The sequence below is a fragment of the Phodopus roborovskii genome, unplaced genomic scaffold (genome assembly GCF_943737965.1).
Source record: "Phodopus roborovskii unplaced genomic scaffold, PHOROB, whole genome shotgun sequence".
NCBI lineage: Eukaryota > Metazoa > Chordata > Mammalia > Rodentia > Cricetidae > Phodopus > Phodopus roborovskii.
Genome location: NW_026126424.1, coordinates 15,082,949 through 15,104,351, shown reverse-complemented (window position 1 = coordinate 15,104,351; position 21,403 = coordinate 15,082,949). Strand labels below are relative to the sequence as shown.

The following is a 21,403-nucleotide window of genomic DNA, read 5'->3' as shown; positions in this document are numbered from 1 at the left end:
CCTTCATTAGTCACCACTAATGTGGAACATAATATCTTGGCACAAGTCAAGTTAAATCTAGGAAATTTCATCTAACTTTAAGATGTGTGTGTGTGAGCCTCATTTATGATCAACACACATTCTACCACTGAGCTACCCACCACCCCCTGTCCCTGACCTTAATTAAAAGATATAAAAGAGCTAATCCAACTACTTGTGACTGACCTTGTTCAAGTCTGAAGAGGGTCTTCTCTAGCTTTTCCATTTCGTTTAGTAGTAAAATTCGAATCTGTTTACTGTGTTCCATTTTGACTGCCGGGGTATTTTAACTCTTTCCGTAGAATTAAAAGGACTCCAAAGTGGAATAAGTTACCCCTGTAAATCAAAAGGTAATTAGGAAAAAAAAAAAAATACCGGTTAAAGCTCTCTAGAGTTTTAATGCTAGTTGACAGCAGCACTTACATGTCCCAGACAGATTTAAAGCCTAGAAGAGCAATGAGAAAGAATGAAATCTTGTTGGTAAAAATCCAACAAGGGAGAAGAGTTTCTTTTCTCTTGGAGCAGAATAATAAAGCCTGAAGCAAAACCCAAAACAAAACAAAACAAAACAAAAAAAACCCGTAGATTCTTACAGTCAAAACAGAACAAACCAAAAAGCTTAACGCATTCTCAGAGAACAGCAACGCGTCTGGGAAAGCCTGGAGTTGAGGGGCAAAAATTCGTCCCGAGCCAGAAGGCCCTGAAAGCTCCAAAAGGCAATGCAGCCACCAGAGAGATCAGGCTGCTCAGGGAACAGGTGGAAGAGCACCCCGTTCCCAAATTCGGGTCTGAAGTCACCAATGGGGAGGTGATCAGGGAAGGACGCAGCTGCTGCCCCGGGAATAGCTGCGGGCGGCATTCGATGTACAGAGCGGCTATAGATAGAAAGAATGCGCGTCCACAGCCGGACGCATTCCAGGCACTTACTGCTCGCAGGACAGACGTGCGGCGTGGGGAGCGGGAGCCGGGCACAGCGGGAACGCCGGGCCGAGCGGCAGCCCGGGGAGGGCAGGGCGCCGTGAAGGGCACGGGGAGGGACACCCGGGCCGGGGCCAGGTGACAGTGACTCCGCCCCGGGCGTCCGGAGGACGCCCTGACTCCTCTCTGCGGGGTGCTGGCCCAGGGGGCGTGGCCCAGTCTCCCCGCCCACTTCCGGGAGTCTTCAGGCCCGCTAGCGCAGACCGCTGGTCTCGCGAGAGGTGGGCGCGGCGAGGTTAGAGGGGACTGGGTCTTAGGTGGAGCCTTGTACGGTGATCAAAGCCCCTGGTGCGTCTTCCTTGTTCCTGTCCAGGAAAAGTGAATTAAAGAGCGGAGATAAGCGGGGACAGTGTTAAGGGAAGTTCTCTCTGTAGAGAAGATGCAAGTTAGGAGAAAGCAATTTCTTAACACATTGTGCAGGTCATCTAACTACGCTGCAGCCTAATTCCTAAAATGTCATTGACCCCCGCCCCCCCCACACTCACGCACGCACATCCCATAACAATAAAACAAGAGAAATATTTCGGAAAATAATGTATGTCCTGTAACTTAGTCAATGACAGCTAAAATACTGTAAGAGGTAGCAGGTACTCTTCTAAGTCCATCAAATGAGTGAAATTGCCTGTGATGGTTGGCTTAAACGTTAACTTGCCACAGACCAGTCACTGGGGAGAACCCCAGCTAAGGAACTCCCTCCATCCGATTGTCCTGTGGACATGATTGCTGCAGGAGATAAATGGCCAGTGCTACCCCTGGGCAGATGGTCCTGAGTTCTATAACAAAGCAGGCTGAGCAAACACCAGGAGCAAGCCAGTAAGGCCCACTTCTCCACACTCGCTGGCTGATTAAGGTCCTGCCTCTAGTTTTGCTTTGAGTTTCCCCAATAACGGACTGTAAGCCAGATAAAAGCTTTCTTCCCCCAACTTGCTTTTGGTCTGGGTTTTATCAAACAAACATGCATGTTTGTTACCACTGATTCAAAGGTAAGGAAACCAAGTCCCCAAAAGGTTAAGTAACTTGTTAAAGGTCACTTAATGAACAATGGAGTGAATGTGATTTCAAGTGCATTCTTGGTGATTTCTTTCCAGTAAACCGTTTATGTGAGGACACTGACATTATTTCTGGTAAGTTGGAAGATCGAGTTTGCTCTCTAGCTTGTAAGGACACCGAGGCAGTCATCTCAGGATTTTTCCTGCAGCACGTCTACCTGCCCCGTTCCTCTTCTGCGTGCAGGTTTGATGCATTTAGATCTCTCCTCTCCTGGGCTCTTAGGAAGTGTGAGGGCCAGAGTGTGTCCTCTGTGAACAGCCTACAAACCTCTTGCTTGACCGTAAAATGCCGTAATTTAAGTCTGCTGGCTAGGCTGAGCAACAACAAAGCAGGTCATCTTATGTTGAAGGCTGAAGTGGGAGCACGTGACCCAGCTGTGATACTCCAGTGCTGTGTGTTGGGTTTCTGGGATTTTTTTTTTTTTAAACTTAGAGCAACCTCAGTTTTCTGATCCCCGACTTTCCCATCTGAAATAAGGAACATATCCACATTCTCTGACTTTTCATCTGCTATGAATTCATCAGACTGCCCTATGGCCCTCACATTATGCTGCCCCAAGTTGGCTAGTGTTCTCCAGGCCTCCAAAACTAGCATTTTCCCATTGTCCTGCCTCCAACAAAACTCTCTTGGGAGTGCCCAAATCTCAAATAAATAAAGAAAGTAAAGTAGACTGAGGACATAAATTTTTTAGAAGTGAGTTAGTGTGATGAAAATGCTAGATTTTTTTTTCAAGATTTGTGAACTCAACTTTGGAGGTTTCATATTGTGAAATAAAGGGAATGGTAAATGACCGACAGCTGACTTGTTAGGTTATGCATCAAAGGGTAATTTTATAAGTCACATAATATGTTTTTTAAGGACAGACATCACAGGAATGTGCTATCTGTGAAGTTCTTGAAATGCCAATAATTGTAGTCCATAGAGCCGTGTACATGCCAGTGACCATTAGTCACATTTGTGGAGTCCTTTGCATGCAGGATCTGTAGATGGACAGCAGTAGCATGCTGTAGTTGTCAGGAGGAAGTCCTGGAGGACCTTCTAGTGGATAATCGCAGCTACTTTGTAAGGATACTGGTACTTCCTCAATGTTAACGGAGGGAGAAAGTCAGAGGTCAGAAAAGGCTCTGGCCAGGTTTGTGCATGTGTGTCTATGTTTCCTAAGAGGAAGTAGATTTAAGGGAGTGTGGTGGCTAATTTATGTCAACCTGACACAAGTTCTAAAGTCACCTGAGAGGAGGGAGCTTCAGTTGACAAAATGCTTCAATAATATCAGGCTACTGTAGGGCAATTTTGTGATTAGTGATTGATGTGAGAGGCCCAGTTCATTGCTGGTCATGCTATCCCTGGACAGTTGGTCCTGGGTCCTATAAGAAAGTAAGCTAGGCAAGTCATGGGAAGCAAGCCAGCAAGCACCCTCCATGGCCTCTGCATCGGCTCCTGTCTCCAGGTTCCTGTCCTGTTTGAGCCTGTCCTGACTCCTTTCAGTGATGAACAGAATGTCACCCAAATAAACCCTTTCCCCGCTAAGTTGCTTTGGTCATGTTGTTTTATCACAGAAATAGTAACCCTAAGTATGACCAGGCATTAGGTATGATTAAGTCCTATGATTGTCTATATTTGAAAATGTATGGTCTGCCTTATTTGTTTTGTATAATCTTTGTTGTTTTTTCTCTTAGTATACAATGCCATCTTTTTTAAAAATAAAAAATTAATTTGTTGCTCATTTTTTTTTCTAAAATGGGATGATTTATTATGATTTTTTTTTTTTGCAAGCTAAAACCAATAAAGAGAAAAGAGGAATATAGGAAAAGGAAGTAGGATTGCTGTCTGAGAAGCAGGAGGACCTGATATTATGCTAAGAGGTGAAGAAAATCACAGAGACGACTTTCAAAATGAAGACTACACAATTTAAGGATAATGGACTTTGAAGACAAACAAACCTTAGATTGGTTTTTAATGCCTTTGAATTAGTGATTACCCTACAAAATTGAGAGAACATTTCATTTTAAGGATCAGATGAAATTCAGAATGCAAATGAAGTCAAGCTTGATGACGCCTGAGGTTTGAGGATTATCGAGTCATGAGTTCCAGGCCAGCCTGGGCTACATAGTAAATTCAAGGCTGCAGAGTGATTCTCTGTCTTAAGGAAACAAAAACGAAAATAAAAAAGTGAAGTTGGTGTCTATGTGTCATTTAACTGTATGGTGTAGCTTTGAGGTGGTAAGTAGTGTTTAGCTGGCCCTTTAGGGCCGGTGACGATGTCAGAATGGATGGAAATGCTCTAAGGCATGTCATATGCAAAGGGGCCCAAAAAGAGTCTTACCCTGAGAAGAGGGGTAAATTTAGTCTCAGTGTTTGATCCTAAAATGTTGAAATCAGGAAGGACAGAACCTAAGATTAGTCAACAATAATTATGTTTGTAAAAACCATATAGGTGGGCCAGGGAATGACAAAGTGGTTAAGAGCACTGGCTGTTCTTCCAGAGGATTTGGGGTCCATTTCCAGCAGTGGCAGGGAGGCTGACAACTGTCCGTAACTCCAGCTCCAAGGGATCTCAACCCTCTTCCGGTCTCAGTGGGTACCAGGCATGCCATACATATACATGGAGGTAAACACACATTAAAAAAAAAAAGTCTAAAAAAAGAGAAAAATCACTTAATAATTCCCAAGCACTGATGCAACAAATTAGCTAAAGGGTCTATTGGATACATGCAAACATTAAGATTTAGTGGTGTACTTTTCTTTTTTACCCCCTATGAAAGATCTTTTAAGTGTTCCTCAATTTAAAACCAAACAATTTTACCCCCTCTGTAATTTCCTTAATGCAGGACTTACAGTTGGCATTTTCATTGAGAAGAAATGATCGGAAAGGAGATGATATTGAAGCTGATTATCTATATTTGTAATGATTACTTCAGATATAACATTTCAGATGAAAAATAGAAGTAGCTTAAATAAGAGGTCAGTTTGCTCCTGTCTTATATAACAGTAGAGAGGTCAGTGCTGGTGAAGCCCCTCTGTGATACCCAGAACTCAGACTCCTGTCTCAGTCCTCCTTTTTACTGGGTCACTCTCATCTTAATTGTGCATAAGTCTCCCGGGGCTATGGCTTTCATAGCCAAGTTCATGCAGTGGAGTGAAGAGAGGTAAAAGAACAAAGTTCTTTCTAAGGAGACTTCATTAAAAAACTATGACAACTTTAATCCCAGCATTCGGGAGGCATAGACAGTAGGATCTCAGTGAGTTCAAGGTCAACATGGTCTACAAATTGAGTTCCAGGACAGCCAAGGCTGTTGCACAGAGAAGTTCTGTCTTGAAAAACCAAAAAACTAAAGCCAAAACAAAATCAATGACATTTCTATTTGTAGCTCATCAGAGTTTCTAAGATAGATGTACATGATCTTTAGGCAGCCAGAAGACTAGCCAAAGCCTGGGGAAAGAGAGAATGGACTTCCTCACACAACTAATTGTTCCAGCTTGCACTGCGTTTTAAATTTTGTTACCAATAATAGAATGAAAGACCACTAGGGAATGTCTTTTTAAAAGGAAAAGTAAAAGGAATAAATATTAGTCTTGGATCAGTGTTTAATACTGAAACTAAACAGGCATGAATTCACCCACGTCCTTTTGGAGGAAGCAGCTTCAGATATATTAGTCAAAAGATCTTGCTGAAACTAACCCCAAACTGGGCCAACTTACTGCCCAGACACAGCCCAGCTGGTGGAGTCATGCTTGGTGCATGTTCATTTTCAGAGGGCTGGACAGAGGTGATCAGGCTCATCATTATCCTTGAAAAAAGCACCAACCAGAGGAGCCACTCTGCCTTCCAGGAAGAGTGGATTAAAGAGCAAAGAGGAGCTGTTTAGGGAAGTTCCCTCTGCAAAGCAAAGTCAGGAAAAGCAGCTTCCTCAAACACTGTGCAAGTCACATCACCTCTTTGAGCTCCAATTCCTAAACTATTAGTGACCTCCCAAGGTCTGCAAAAACAAAATACATGAAACATTTTGAAAAAAAAAAAAATATGTTCTGTAACTAGTATTGACAGTTACTATTTAGTAAGTAAGAAGGGGGTACCAGGTATTCTACTAAGTTCATTATGTGAATGAACTAAATCCCTCAAACACAGTATTGTCACCCTATGAATGAACTAAAATCCCCCAAAACACAGTGTTGTTACCCTTGATCAAAAAAGAAAGATGAGGAAATGAAGCCCCCAAGGTTAAGTAATTGTTTAAGGCCACCTAGTGAAGGAGGGGACAAGTGTGACTTCAACGGCATTCCTGGAGATTCTAGTTCAGTAAACCTTTTATTTGAGGGTGCTGACATGATCCTTATGACCTGCTATCAATAAAGATTTCATAAGTTGAGACATGATGCTTTGACTTTATATATAGCTGTGTCAAGAGTGAGTTTGCATTCTCGCTTCTAAAGGCATTCTAGTTTTTCTGTGATGGACATCTCACAATGTCCCCTTCAGTAAGTCCATCTGCCTTGTCCTCCTTCTCACATGGGTAGGTTTTGTGTTCTAGCTTTGTTCTGTGTTCTATGTTCTGTGCAGACTATTTAACTGTATCCATTTTTGCAAGAGGCTTTGACACAGGTATTATCTGGATGGCAAAATTATACAACTATTTACACTTGCTTAGGTATAAGTGAATATTCAATTCTTTAAGCCCCCCCCCCCGTGTGTGTGTGTGTGTGTGTGTGTGTGTGTGTGTGTGTGTGTGTGTGGTTGTCATGGTCATTGTTCTATCTGTGAAGAGACACCATGATCATGGCCACTCTTATAAAGGAAAACACTTATTTGGGGCTGGCTTGCGGTTTCAGAGGTTTAGTTCATTGTCATCATGGTGGGGAGCATGGCAGCAGGTAGGCGGCCATGGTACTGGAAAGATCGCAGAGTTCTACATCTGGATCCACAGGCTTCAGGGAGAGCTGCTGAACATGACTTGGCTTTCTGAACCAATCAAATCCCTCCTCCCCCCAGTGACACAGTTCTTCCAATAAAGCAACACCACTCCAACAGGACCACACAATCTTTCTCAGGTAGTGCCACTCTCTGATGACCAACCATTCAAATATATGAGCCCATGAAGGCCATTCTTATTCAACCTACCACAATAGTATATTGTTGTAATGTATATGTTTGGATGTGTGTGCACAAGGTGTTTTATTCTATCATTATCTAACTTATTCCCCTGAGACAGGATCTCTCACTAAAACTGAAGCTGGGCTGACTGCCAGCAAACCCAGAAATCCTCTCTCTACCACCCACAGCACTGGGATTACAAGTATATAACTGACTTTCTCTAACTTCTAATGAGGGGATTTTAACTCAGTTCTTTATGTTTATGCAGTAAGCACTGGCATTACTGGCTATCTCTGCAGCCCTGGTGTATGTATGTATGTATTTTTTTTTCTTAAAAATATCTCTTAAGGTTTTGAAGATAGCTTAGTTGGTAAAAATGCTTGCTACATATACATGAAGACCATAATGGTGCATGCTTGCAATTCCAGTGCTAAGGAGGCAGAAATAAGAAGATTCCCTTGGATTTGCTGACCAGCAAGCCAAGCTTAATCACTGAGCCCCAAGTCCCATTGAAAGTCCCTGTCTTAAAACCCAAGACAGAAACTCCTAGACTGGGCATGGTGGCAGGCAGATCTCTGTGAACTCAAGGCCAGTGAATTCCAGGCCAGCCAGGCTCCATAGTGAGACCCTTTCTCAAAACCAACCAACCAACCAATCAATCAACCAACCAATCAACCAACCAATCAATCAATCCAGGAAGGTCCCAAAGAATGACACCTGAGGAGACTGCTGGTGTCCATACACTTGTATGTGCACCCACACAAACACACACAAGAATTTCTGATTACCTTTATTTTCCCCAACTACAGATCAGAAAACCAAAGCCATTTGAACTTTATCTGCTTTGAAGCTAATTCTCACCATGCCTGAATGATCTTTTTATCTCTGCCTCTTTGAAATAATTGCTCTTCCATTTCTATGCCCTCCCCCTCTGTAGAAAGGTGTCTGGCACACAGAGAAGAATCTCATAGGAACATGAGTGTGTTGGGCTTTGTGAAGAGTTTGCATCATAGGAAGATGCCTGCCTGTCTAGCCCTGCTTCTGGTTGTGCAGTTGGCACAAGCTACTGATGTCTGCAGTTGATAACTTCCTTATTATTCCTTCTTGGCTTTAGCAGAGTATAAAGTTGACCACCCAGCAAGGGCCCTAGCCTTTTCCCATACCCTGGTTTCACTGTAGAATCCTCTGTGCATCTAGGTTTTCTCTGTTTCATAAGCCTGTGCTAGAATCAGCTCACTGGTGCTATGGTAGATTGAGATGATTAAACTGTCAACTTGACAAAATCTATAGTCACCTGGGCGAGAGGTCTCAGTGAGGAATTGTCTGAAGTAGGTTGGCCTGTGGCATGTCTGATGGGGTATGTGCTGTGTTGTGATTATGCTAGTTGGTGTACCAAGGGCCAGCCTAAAAGTGGGAGATACCCTTCCCTGGGTTTGGGCTGAACTGTATAAAAAAAGGAGAAAGTGAGCTGAGCCCACACATGCATTCATTCATTCATTCATTCTCTGTCTGCTCCTGACTGTGGGTGTGACCAGCTGATTCCAGTTCCCAGCTTCGATTTCCCAGTTGTGATGGACTGTAATTGTGACCTAGAACAAACTCTTTCCTCCTCCAAGGTGCTTTTGTTAGGGTATATTAGTCACAGCATCAGAAAAGCACTAAGACATAGCTTCCTAAATTGTGTGTGGGAGATGAAAAACTGGTCCTCCCTGTGAGTGATCTCTGTGATTTATCTTCTTAACCATTTGGGGACTCCTTTTTTTGGATGCAACACCTCCATTGTTTTGCTAAATATTGTACTCTACCTAAGTGCATAGAACCAGACCTGAGACTCTACTCAATTAACAATAACTTCTAGTTTCCTTCTGTTGAACACCTGGTAATGTTATGGCTAGCATGATGCCATAAGTGTTCCAAAGAACCTTTCTTAATTATTTTGGTTAGTTTTAAATTCATTTTCTCAACTATGACTTGGAGATGAATTAATAACTAATTTTGCGGACTCTTTGCTAAGGTCAGAAGGATGAAAAATGTGTCACCAAACAAAGCTACGGCAGTGGCAGAATTTGTGCATCAAGTTTCCTGACATAAACATTTGTTTCTTACTCAGGGTGAGTTTGAAAGGAGAAAGTCCCTTTTCTCATGACAGGCTACTGTGTAGCAAGCACTTAACCTCTTGGGAGTGAATCAAAGAGCAGCAGTGCACTCTGTGACCCTCCCCTCGACCCCCTCCAACCCCTCCCCACTCCCTTCACCTCCCCCCTCCACCTTCATCCCAGGAGAGTGCATGCAGCATGCCTCAAACTCTGTAAGTTTCATACTTAACTTACTGGGAAATATAAATATGAAATTGAGCCCTATGAATAATGCAAAAGTAAGCAGCTACATCATTTAGCTTCAGAAAGCTGAAAGATTTAAAATTGGTTATAAAAGAGGACTGTACTTTTTCTTTTCACCAAGTCATTATTGATTGCTTACTCCTTTCAAAGCAATATAGACTCCTGAATTATTCAAATCTTAATAGCCAAGTTGATAAACTGCGAGTAGATGGGAAATAGAATAGAAAGCCAGAGCTAGCACTAAGGGTATTTTTGATTATCTTCTCAAAGTAGGTGATTGTTTTATAAAGATCACCATACACTATAGTATACAAAAATAAATTTAGATGAAGTACAGTCTATTAGTGATACACCTGCTGTGTGATTTGATGGCCAGAATCCACTAACTCACTTGTCAGGGTTTTCACTGCCTGTCAAGTAAGCTCAGTAAACTCAGGAAAGGTCAGTGGTGTGACCACAAAGGCCAATCTATTTTAACTGCTGGAGGTTTAAAAAAAACCCTCTTCTCAATTTACTATGACTATGAGAGTCATTTTCCTGCTTACACAGTAGCAAAGGGGTGGTAGATGTTAAATGCAACAACCTAGAAAATCAGCAAAACACAAAATTAGGTTAATCAGTGTTGGGATTGTTTATTTCATGAGCCTAGGTTACATGTCCTATCCAGGCATATTACTGCTCATTGATTACATGGGAAAAAATACTAGTAAGGTTTTGTTTTCTTTTTTAAGTATTTTAGTGGAAAGATTGTAGAGTACCAAACATAATGAAGTTACGTTTGTTAAAAATATATACATGGAGAGGGAGGGAGGGAGGAAGGAAGGGAGGGAGAGGGAACTGGGATCAAAATGTAAGGTAAAAATAAAATAATATATAAAAAAGAACAAAGCTCATACACACACACACACACACACACACACACACACACCCCAAGTCAAATAGGTGTACAATTCTAGCATGAAGAGGAAAGGGACCCCCCCAAAGCCCCACCGCAGCTGAGGAGATATTGGCAGCTGATAGCTTCTAAAGAAGAGAAAATAACTTCTCCTTAGGAGTGTGGCCACAGGTGGGCTCCTAATTCCCAGTGGATGGCCCCATACACATGCACAAAGGGCAGTACATATGGGTTAAAAATTAACAAATATGGTGTTGGTGATATTGCTCAGTGGTTCAAAGCATTTGATGTTCTTGCAGAGTGTTGTTCTTTTGCTGCAGCTAATGCCTAAGAAACACAAACACGAGACTCAGCGCCCACGTGGAGTTTATTGAGAGAGGTGAGAGAAAGAGGGGGTAGCTGGTGGCCAACCGAAAGCAGGAGAGAGAGAGAGAACAGAGAGAGAGCAAAGAGAGAGCAAAGAAGCAGAGAGAGACATAGAGAGGCAGAGAGAGGGGGGGGAGGGGTGGGGTGGGGTGGGGTGGGGCACTTGTTTTAAAGGGGACTTGCGCATGCGTAACTGAGTCCTCTGGCCAACAGGTAAAGCCAGGTAAAGCTGACAGGGATGACGTGGCCATTGGGGCGGGGGTCAGCTGGCTGCTAGTTCCTAACATTCCCACCTCTTATTGTTATTAAAAAGGTGGGGGTTGGGCATGGCAGGTTAGGGAATAAGGACGAAGTTGAGTTCTGGAGACTGCTTCCTGCTGAATTGGGGGCGTAGAGTCTTTGGGAAATCCGAGAAAGCTGGAGTGCTGCCACGTCCTGGTAGCTGGTTGTTTCATCACAGTTCTGATAGTATGGGGCTCTGGCGTCTCTTTGAGACCTGGCAAGATGTTAGCAGAACAGAGGACAAGGTTAGTTTTTTTTTCTTAGGTCTTGGTACTTAATGGGAGAAGTGTGAGGTGGGGGAGGGGCTCCCAAGGGGGTCCTGGGACAAAGGAAGGAAGTCCCCAGGCCAGGAAAAAGGTGATTTATTTGGAGTGAATCTGACCTTGTAAATGGATCCAATTCAGCTCCCTGGAACTTAAAAGAATCCTTTGAGTTTGTGAAAACATAAATATTAAGACACATTAACAGCATACCCATGTTAGAAATGATTTGGCTGAAAGAATTAACACATGCAGCTGGCAGATTTTTAGCACAATGAAAAGCACCTTAATTGTAAGGTCATAGTTACAGTTATGATCATATAGTGGCATAGTATGGTGTTTAATACTGTTAAAACTTTATTGATTAATGTTAAGACTATAAACAGTAGCAACATTAAAATACCCATTTTTGAAATCTGTTTTGTAACAATTGGAGCCTTGGCTGCTACTTTAAGCTGACAAAGCTACCAGTCGTCAAAAGCATCAGAGTTCTTGAGAAGGATAAAATTTTACCTGAAGGATTAGAGAGTAACAGAGACTTACTAGCTGGCAGCATGGACAGCCACCCCAGGTCCTCCACAGTTGTTGAAGTCAGAGGCTTTAAAAATGTTTGCCTTCTGCTGATGGCACAAGACCTGTGGATTACGAGCTTTTGGAAGACTTACCTACCGTTGGCCCAAGCAACGTGGAGAAAGTCGATCCCACTGCCCTCTTGTCCACGGTCCTTAGAGCCCTTTGCAGCAGTTGAGATGAAAGGCAGGGTTGCTCAGTGGCTAGCGTTGCCACTTTTGTGGGTGGAGCTTCTTTCAGTGTCCATCAGTCTTCTTGGAGGAAATGGGTGGTGCCAGCAGCTGGCCTGTCTCTCTGTTATAAAAGCTTTTTAATGAAACATTTTAAATGCCATATTCTCTAGATCTCTGAGCATTTGAGGGCTGTCTGACTGTCTAACATACCTTAGTATACAAAAATATGTCTTTAGTTACTTGCCTTAAGCACACAGGTGGCTAGGTAAGGCTTTATCAAGTTATCAGTTCTTTGTTACTCAAAGTGCCAGCCCAGGCCCAGCACTCTGGCACCATTTGAACACTTGCTAAAAGTACAGAATCCCAGGACTGGAGAGATGGCTCAGTGATTAAGAGCACTGACTGCTCTTCCCGAGGACCTGGGTTCAATTCCCAGCACGTACATAGTAGCTCATAACTGTCTGTAACCCAAGTTCTAGTGGACCCAACACTCTCACACACACATACATACAGGCAAAACACCAATGTACACTTTTTAAAAAATGCAGAATTCCAGGCCTGTTGCTACACTTGCTGAGTCAAAATCCATTTTAACAACATCTTCAGATGATTTATAGCATGCTCACGTGTGACACTAGGCATGCCTTTATGCCTTCAACCTACGTCCCTTTACACCTTCATTTTTAAAAATTGCATTCATCTATTTACTTAGTTGTGTGTATGTGTGGGTGTTCATGTGCCACAGCATGTGTGTGGAGGTCAGAGGGCAATTTGTACAGTTCTTTTCTTCCGTGTGTAACCCAGGTACCAAATTTCGGTTGCCAGGCCCTGCTGAGTCACCTTGCTGACCCCATCACCCCCCCCCCCAATTTTCATATTTAGGGAACTCAACTTTCTACTTTTCTGACATTGCTGACCATCTTACAGGTTGAATGCTTTTTAAAGATTCTAAAACGTGTCATTTTGTGTACCTTAAGCTGTCCCTCTCTTGTTTTGCCAGAGTAATATGCCTCTTTCTTGTAAATCCCTCCTATTTCCCACATTTCCCTTCAATAATGCTTGTTTTATTTTGCTTTTGGAGACGGTCTCACTCTGTATCCCAGGTTGGCCTGGGAATCACTATGTAGGCTACATTACTAAACATGCAGCCATCCTCCTGCAGCAGCCTTCCAGCTGCTGGGATTACAACTATGAGTTGACACACCAGGTACTAAAGTACAGCCCAGGCTGGCCTTGAAATTCTCCTCCCTCATCCTCTTCAACAATTCGCCCTCTGGCTAACTCACACCACTGTGAGTTTGTGGGAGACACTTTCAGGGGAGACACTTGCTTTCTGACAATCCTGAAGGCTCCCCCACACTCCCAGGTTCCTCCCTCAATAGCATTTGTATGTCAGACTTCAGTCTACTGCTGAATTCCACCAGAAAAAGTGTGTTGTTGCTCCTAATTTCAATGTTGTGGTTTTTGGTAGGTTCATAGTAGGTTTTACATGAAGAAAACAGCTGGTTTGTGGCTGTCACTGTTAAGCTTAGTTTTTGTTGTTCAATATTTCACTACATAGAAATTCTGAACCTTAGAAATGTTCTCCCAGAAGTGGCTTTGTTTTTGTGTTTCAGCCCTAGGCTTTCTCATTTATTTTATAAATGCAAACCACTTAAGGAAAAACTCTTCTTCCACTCCTTCCTGTTTTGTGTTATCTATTTCTAGAGTCAAGGTCTTACCACAGGGGCCAGGCTGGTCTGAAAATCTCCACGTAGTTCAGACTGGTCTTGAACTCACAATCTTTTGTCTCAGTCTTCAAAATGTTGGGATTATAGACTGCACTTGGCAAGGAAGAGAAAATCTTTTTAAAAACATTTGTAACTTTGCTTTAGTATTTTAATTTTATTTTTTTTCATTTGTTTATTTTTTTTTTTTAATGTGTCAGGGTACATGTCTCTGCACCTTTAGAGGGCAGAGGGTGGCACTAGAGGATTGGTTCTGTTTTTACACTTTAACTTTCTCCTCTACTTTTATCATCTGGGTTATGATGAGTTTAAAAAAGAAACCCAGTTAATGTCCCAGGGAAAGGAGTCCCACCAGTGTCTCAGAAACCCACCACAGTTAATGTTCCAGGTACAGGAGTTCCACTCAAACCTCAAAAACCTACCACAGTTAATGTTCTAGGCACCAGAGTCCCACCAATGTTTCAGAAATCTACCACAGTTAATGTTCTATGCACAGGAGACACACCAACACCTCAAAAACCTACCAAAGCAAATAATATGCCATCTACAGTAGCTCCACCAATGTCTCCGAAACCCAACACAGCAAACGTTCTAGTCACAGAAGACCCACCAACACCTCAGAAACTTAACACAGCAAATATTATAGCTACAGAAATCATTTCAATATCACAAAACCCCAATACAGTAAATATCCTAGTTGCAGAAGACCCACTGACACCTCAGAAACCCAATAGAGTAAATGTTCTATCCACAGAAGATCTACTGACACCTCAAAAACCCAACATAGCAAATGTTATAGCTACAGAAATCTCTTCAACCCTACAAAAACCTGAGTACAGCAAATGTCCCAGCTACAGAAATCTCTTCAACCCTACAAAGACCCAATACAGCAAATGTCCCAGCCACAGAAATCTCTTCAACCCTACCAAAACCCAACAGAGCAAATGTCCCAGCTACAGAAATCTCTTCAACCCTACCAAAACCCAACAGAACAAATGTCCCAGCTACAGAAATCTCTTCAACCCTACCAAAACCCGAATACAGCAAATGTCCCAGCCACAGAAATCCCACCAACACCTCAGAAAACTCATACAGCAGCTGTCTCACCAACTCCACAGAAATCCTTTACATTAAAGAGTTCAACCACAAAAACAGCAACATCTCTGATATGTCACATACCAAATACTGTATCTGCAAAAAAATCCACCAATAACTCAGACTCCTACCACAGTTAAAGACTGCTCAAACAACCAGAGATTTGCCACCGCAAAATCTTCATTTACACAGTCTACCATCAACACAGGAGCCCACATTTTACAACAAGGCTCTCCAGATTGTTACACAAAGATTCACTTATGCTCATATTATAGCAACACAGCATGTACTTGCTACCAAGATAACCACACATCATCCAACAAGAACATCTAAAGAGAAAGAAAGGTCTACCTCAGATGGTGACTATCTTACATATGGCCATACATATTTAATAACCTTGACAGTTTTGCATGCAATGCTATTACTCATTGGCTAGTTGACTTAGCCAAAGAAGAATAAAGGAGAGAATATATACAACTACAGAGAATACTTCTAGTTTGTTAGAATGTCCAGGAGGAATGGATACAATAAATTGAATAGTGTTCTTTGATTGGCAAGAAAGAAAAAAGAAAAAAAGAAAGAAACCTTGACGGAACATACCGCCATCTTGGAGTTTAGATATTTCTGCATGCATTGGTTTTGATTATATAACCAAAATCTCATTCAAAAATATGCTCTATGAATTGAACTTGTCATTTTGTGTGTTAAGCACAAGCACTATCATGGCTTGTTTCCTAAGACCATATCCTCCTGTTTCTTCATTGTCTCTACAGACCACACAGGATGGGTGGAGCAATAGCAAGAGAAGTTTGCTGAGGTGCACTTAGAACAAGTTAACTGACATGCTGAAATGGAATAAAGTAGAAAAGACCAATTATTAGACACCAATTAATTGGTTTACTTAGTAATTTACTTAAAACATTGCCTGTACTGCTTATTTGCCTAGCATGACTTGCTACCTGGAACAGGATGACCTAGAAAAGTATCGTAAACAATGGGTCATTGCTCTTAGCAACTGGCTGACTGCTGTGTAAGCCTCTGTACAATCTTGTTTGCCTACTCCACACGGTTTTGAGTATAAAATAAAAATGCAAAGTGGCCTGGCTGCTAAGGCTCTTCAGGATCTGTCTGGCTTCAGCCCTCTCTTCCATCTCATTGGTGTTGGGGTGCTTAAATCCAGAAAGATCCCCATAATACCACTCACTGGATGTCATGTAAGTTCTGTGACACATGCAGTCCCTCTCTCAAAGTGATCTCAGTGGCTAATTCTTGGCTATCTGAACTAAGAACTACCCACTACCCATGGGAGAAACTGCAGCTGGGCTCAGCTTCCGGTGAGACTGTCTTACAAGGAACTACAATGCCCTGTGTTTCCTCTCATCTATAGGCAATCAGCTAGTTTCCAGTCATCTCCTCTAATTAACCAGCACAAAAATCCAGCCAAAGACTCAAGCTGTCTTACCATTGCTTGTTGTCAGAAAGCAATGGTGAGCACTATTCCCTTCATAGGAAACTAGAGCTAGTATCCATCAGACAGCCCTGCCCTCTGGATACCTTTCACAAAAATATAAAAGATCTCATGATTTTTTCCCCCCTTGTTCCAGTCTCTTTAAGTTTGTGGTGCTTTTCTTTTATTGTTTGTTCATTGTTGTTTGAGGTTGTGGGGTCCTCTGGAGCTAGAGATGTAGGTGGTTATGAGCTGCCTGCTGTGGATGCTGAGAAATGAACCTGAGTCCCCTGGAGGGCCATTTCTCCAGCCCCTTGTTTGTCTTTGTTTCTTGTATTTCAGATGAGATTTTATAGAGCCCAGGCTGCCCTTCAATTTCTAATCCTTCTACTTTCGCCTCCAAAGTGCTGAGATTTCAGGCGTGTGCCCATGATATCTTTTTTTTTTAACACTTCATTTTGTTTTAAGAATATAATTAGTGTCAAATTTATAATCTATTCAAAGTAATGAGAAAAACATTTTGAATGCACAAAATATTATTTTGACATCACTTTCATCAGATTTTATTGAAGCAACAAAGTGTTTCTAAGTCAGTGAAAAAGAAATCGCTGGGCGGTGGTAGTGCATGGACTTTAGTCTGAGCACTGAGGAGGAAGAGGCAGGAGGATCTTGTGAGTTCAAGGCCAGTGTGGTCTACAGAGTGAGTTCTAAGACAGCCAGGGTGGTTATATAGAGAAACTCTGTCTCACAAAAACACAAGCAAAACAAACAAATAAAAGAAGAAAGAAAAATAATCGAATTAATAAAAGTTTGGAAAGCCTAGATAAATTCTTTCTTGTGTATTTTTTTTTTAGAAATTCTGGAAATGAGTTATCCAAATGGTAGAGTAATATACATTTTTGTAAGCCAGGTGGTTTCCAGGTCATTGGTTTTTATTAAAATTTACATTATATCTAAGTACTTTGTTATTTTTTAAATATTTTATTTTTGTGTGAATTGATGTTTTTGCCATGGGTGTTGGGTCCCCTGAAACTGGAGTTATAGACAGGTGTGAGCTGCCATGAGGGTGCTGGGAATGGTACCTGGATCCTCTGGAAGAGCAGCCAGTGCTCTTAACTAGTGAGCCATCTCTCCAGCCCCGTACTTTGTAATTTAAGTAGATCATTAAAAAAAATCAATTTTTTATGAGGTTGAAAGGAATGGAGGGCTACTGCTAGCATTACTTTCATTCTCGTTATAGTGAGCGATATTGTGGTTTAATAAGAATGGGAACAACAGGCTGAATAGATGTTTATTCAGGGAGAAATCACTTACAACAGAGATAGATGAAAACCAGCAGGTTCCTGGTCCCAAGGATGCTTCCAGATGCTCTCTGTCCCTGTCCAGCCAGCAAGAGAGTGCTCTGGGGCCCCTTCCCCAGACCTCTGGTCCCCCAGGTCAAGTCTGCCCCTGTCCCCACCCCCAGTGGGCGTGGTCAGTGTCACAGGTGCTGACAAAGTGAATATCTCACTATACTTGTCTCCTACTGTGAGAACAAAGATTTATTTTGGATACTGAAACTATGATTGGAAAACAGGAATACCTAAATTCCTATTCAGTCTTGTTATAATGTAATAGTCGCCCCTGGACAGATAAACTTTTCAATCATCTAAACATAAAAAAGTATTAAATGGCCAACCTGAAGAAAGTGGAGGACATATAGCTTTCAAATTTCTCTTAAGGAAACACAAGAAAGAATACAGAGGAATAAATATGGAATACTGTATAAATCAGTCATGCAGCACCCTTCCTGGGGAGACTAGCCATCTATTTTTAACCATCCTGTTGGCAGACTTCAGCAGACAGCTGTATTAGGTGAACAGAGGCTGCCTGTGTGTATGGAAGAACACCATGTCAACTCTGTTATTTTTAGTTGTGAACTCTTCTTTTTAACCCTAATATTAGAGAAAGACAGATAGAAACACAGACAGACACACCGATACACAGACAGGCAGTCAGAGACAGACAGACACGCACACACACACACACACACACACACACACACACACACACACACACAACTCTGTGCAGGGACCTAGATTCAGTTCCCAGCACCAAAATTTAAAGTTTTTTTTTTCAAAAGTTAAAGTTTTAAGAACACACTCAAGCAGAATACTGTTCAAGTTTGGGTGAAAATAGCTGCTGTTAGTTCTTCCCAGCATGTAGCCCTGTGATCTACAAGTTTACATTGGCAGCAGGTCTGCCATTTCCCCAGAAAGCCTCCTTGTACTTGCCCAGGAATCCTATGTCTTTTACGGTTAGCACTTCTGAGCAAGTGAAGGTGCGAGAGACTGATCATCCTGCTTTCATGCTGTCTTGTTTAAAAGTTCTCACTCACGGTGGAAGTATAATACCATATCTATCTATATATCTAAATCTGTGTATGCATATATCTGTATATCTATGTAACTATGTATATATGTATGTAAGTATGTAATCATGCATACTTGTATGTATGTTTGTGTAACTATGTATGTGTGTATCTTTATCTATCTACCTATCTGTCTCTCTTTTTCTCATTTAGGATCTATTTTTGGGTTAACTCCTGTCTTAAGCCTTTGAGGCAGCAGACATACCAGCAGTAATTGCACCAAGTATGTGCATGCTCGCTTTGCTGGAGCTATTCTTGTTGAAAAGGGGACTGTAGAAGCAGAGTCCAACTTCAGTCACATTGCTTGTCTCATTTCTTCACTCAGCTACTTTTCCTAGAGTGAAAAATCTACCAAATCTCTCCAGGAGGGCAGTCTCTGTTTAAATTCTGCAGTCATTAGTTCATCAACTTTGTGTTGCTAACTTCGAACCCCTGCTGTCAAGGTGGCATGATAATAGAATTTGGAGGAGGGTTGCCAATTTCCCTTTGGAGTTTAGGCCAGAAATAAAAATCAATGTATATTATGGGCCTAGAAAATTCTGAAGGAAATTTAACCCAAGGAATCAACCAGATGAGGTTCCTCTGGCCTCTGTGGAACAGCCTAGAAAATGACCAGTCTCCAGTTCAGCAGAAGAAAGGGGTTCTAAGAGAGGAGTCTCTCGAAGCAAAATGGTTCCTGAGAAAAGTGTTGGAATCGTTTAAGTGTGGGTTTGATGAAAATGTGTTTGGGAAGAGGAATTGAAGACAACGTGACTACCCATCTTCAACACCTACTTCAAAGCATTCTGTCTCATGAAGCCTTTGTTCACTACTCTCTCCCATGCTATTTTTTTTTTTTTTGCATTGCACTCTATCTTATAGTGAGTTTGTTTTCTAGTTATTTTTTGTTGTTATTGATCTTTGACTAGAAGGTCATCTAAAGATAGCAGGGATCATTTTCTTCCATAGTGATGGATGGCAGGCTTGAAATGATCTCATTGAACGGTTATTATATTCTAACATATTATATTTATTATATTATATTATGTTAATGTATTATATTTAGATATAATATAGTGCCATATATTTGCAATGGTTTTAATGCATTTTTTGAAAGATTTATTTATTTATACAGGTTCTTTTATCTGCATGTACATCTGCACACCAGAAGAGGGCGTTAAAATTCATGAAACTACAGTTATAGGTGATTGTAAGCTGCCATGTGGGTGCTGAGAATTAAACCCAGGTCCTCTAAAAGAGCAGTTAGTGCACTTAACCACTGAGCCACCTTTCTGGCCTTTTTAATCAGCTACATACTCCAAAGGAAATTGTGATTACCACTTGAAGAACAAAAAGAAAAAAAAAAAAAAAAAAACCAAAAATAAAAAAAAACAAAACAAAACGAAACAAACAAAAAAAAACCTTCTCCAATGGCCTGTTCAGTTAAGTAAGTTAACCTGAACATGAGCCAAATGCACTTAATATATCACAATTATTATAGGGAAACCCTCTGAGTTTGTCATAATATGATAAACAAGATATTTGGGGGCTGGTACTGGCAATCAGTTGGTAGATTCTTTCCTAGCAGGTAAAAGGTACTGGATTTAGTTCCCAGTACTGCATGAACCACATGTAGTGACACATGCCTACAATCCTAGTATGTGGAAGGAGGAAGCAGGAGGCCCCTGAGCTGCATAGTGAGTTCAAGGCTAGCCTTGAAAATAATAATTAAATAAATAAACAAAACTCCGAGTATTTTTAGTTCTAATTTTACTATAACTTAATATAATTATTACCTGATGAAATCTGAAGGTTTTGGGAACTGGTCCCACAGAAAACCAAAGGGATGTTTCATTAAATACTCTGTTTCTCTCCTCCTTGGTAACTCTAATCTGACCAGTTGACAAGCTCTGGGGATCTGTATCTAAAATAATCCTAATAATCTGGTTGCCTCAAATTTCACATTTATAGAACTTGGGTTGCAGGCTCCTTCACACGCTCCTGTCTCCCTTCGTTTCCTTCACCAGCTAATGTAGTAAAGGTAACCTCAGGGCACCAAACTGTGTCCATGTCTAGTTAGGGAATGAAAACAAGTCACTTTCTCTTGCACGACTTAGAGCAAGCCCAAATTCAAACTCTCCCTGTATCTTCAATCCGCCTGTAGTTCGTAGTTACCGGTCTGTAGTCTGTTGTTTGTCCCTGACAATGGCCTTTGTTCTACATTGATCGAACAATACAGAGCACCCAGCATGAGAAAGGGACGAAGACTTCCTTACAGACTGACAGAGTTTCACAAGGGAAGAGGTCACTTTACTGACCCAACAGATCACGAAGCTCTCACTACTGCAAACACATTGTCAAACTTTATCCATGTTGTTTGCAAAATTTATGGTGGACGTTTGTTTTAAGGCTGTTTTTGGCAAGTGATCACCACAACACATACATACATACATACATACATAATTTTGGATTAGGGACACAAAAGAGTATGTAACAAGATTAAAGCTATGGCGGCCTAGAGAGATGCCAGGGAAGTTAAGAGCACTTTTTTTGTATGTTTGTAGAGGACCTGGGTTCAATTCCCAGCAACTACATGACAGTTAACGACCTGTATCTCCAATTCCATGGGATCTAACACTCTCTATGGGTCTACATGGACACCAGGCACATGGTGCATGTACATGCAGGAAAAATATTCATGAGTATAAAATAAAAGTAAATAAAA

At 41.6% G+C, this 21,403-nt stretch overlaps 1 protein-coding gene across 2 annotated transcripts in view; it reads right to left on the bottom strand.

Moving 5' to 3' along the window:
- Agl (amylo-alpha-1, 6-glucosidase, 4-alpha-glucanotransferase) overlaps window positions 1-1,096 on the bottom strand; it is a 54,196-nt gene extending 53,100 nt beyond the window's left edge. Inside the window, exons 1-2 of one of the 2 annotated variants that reach the window (XM_051185609.1) lie at window positions 946-1,096; window positions 205-354 (exon numbers count right to left, since the gene is read on the bottom strand). In XM_051185609.1, coding sequence (XP_051041566.1) covers window positions 205-286 — 82 coding nt within the window. In that variant the 5' untranslated portion in view covers window positions 287-354; window positions 946-1,096. Of the gene's footprint in view, window positions 1-204; window positions 355-441; window positions 548-945 lie in introns of those variants that run through there. The other variant, XM_051185610.1, reaches the window with a different exon arrangement.
- Window positions 1,097-21,403: the final 20,307 nt, after the last annotated feature.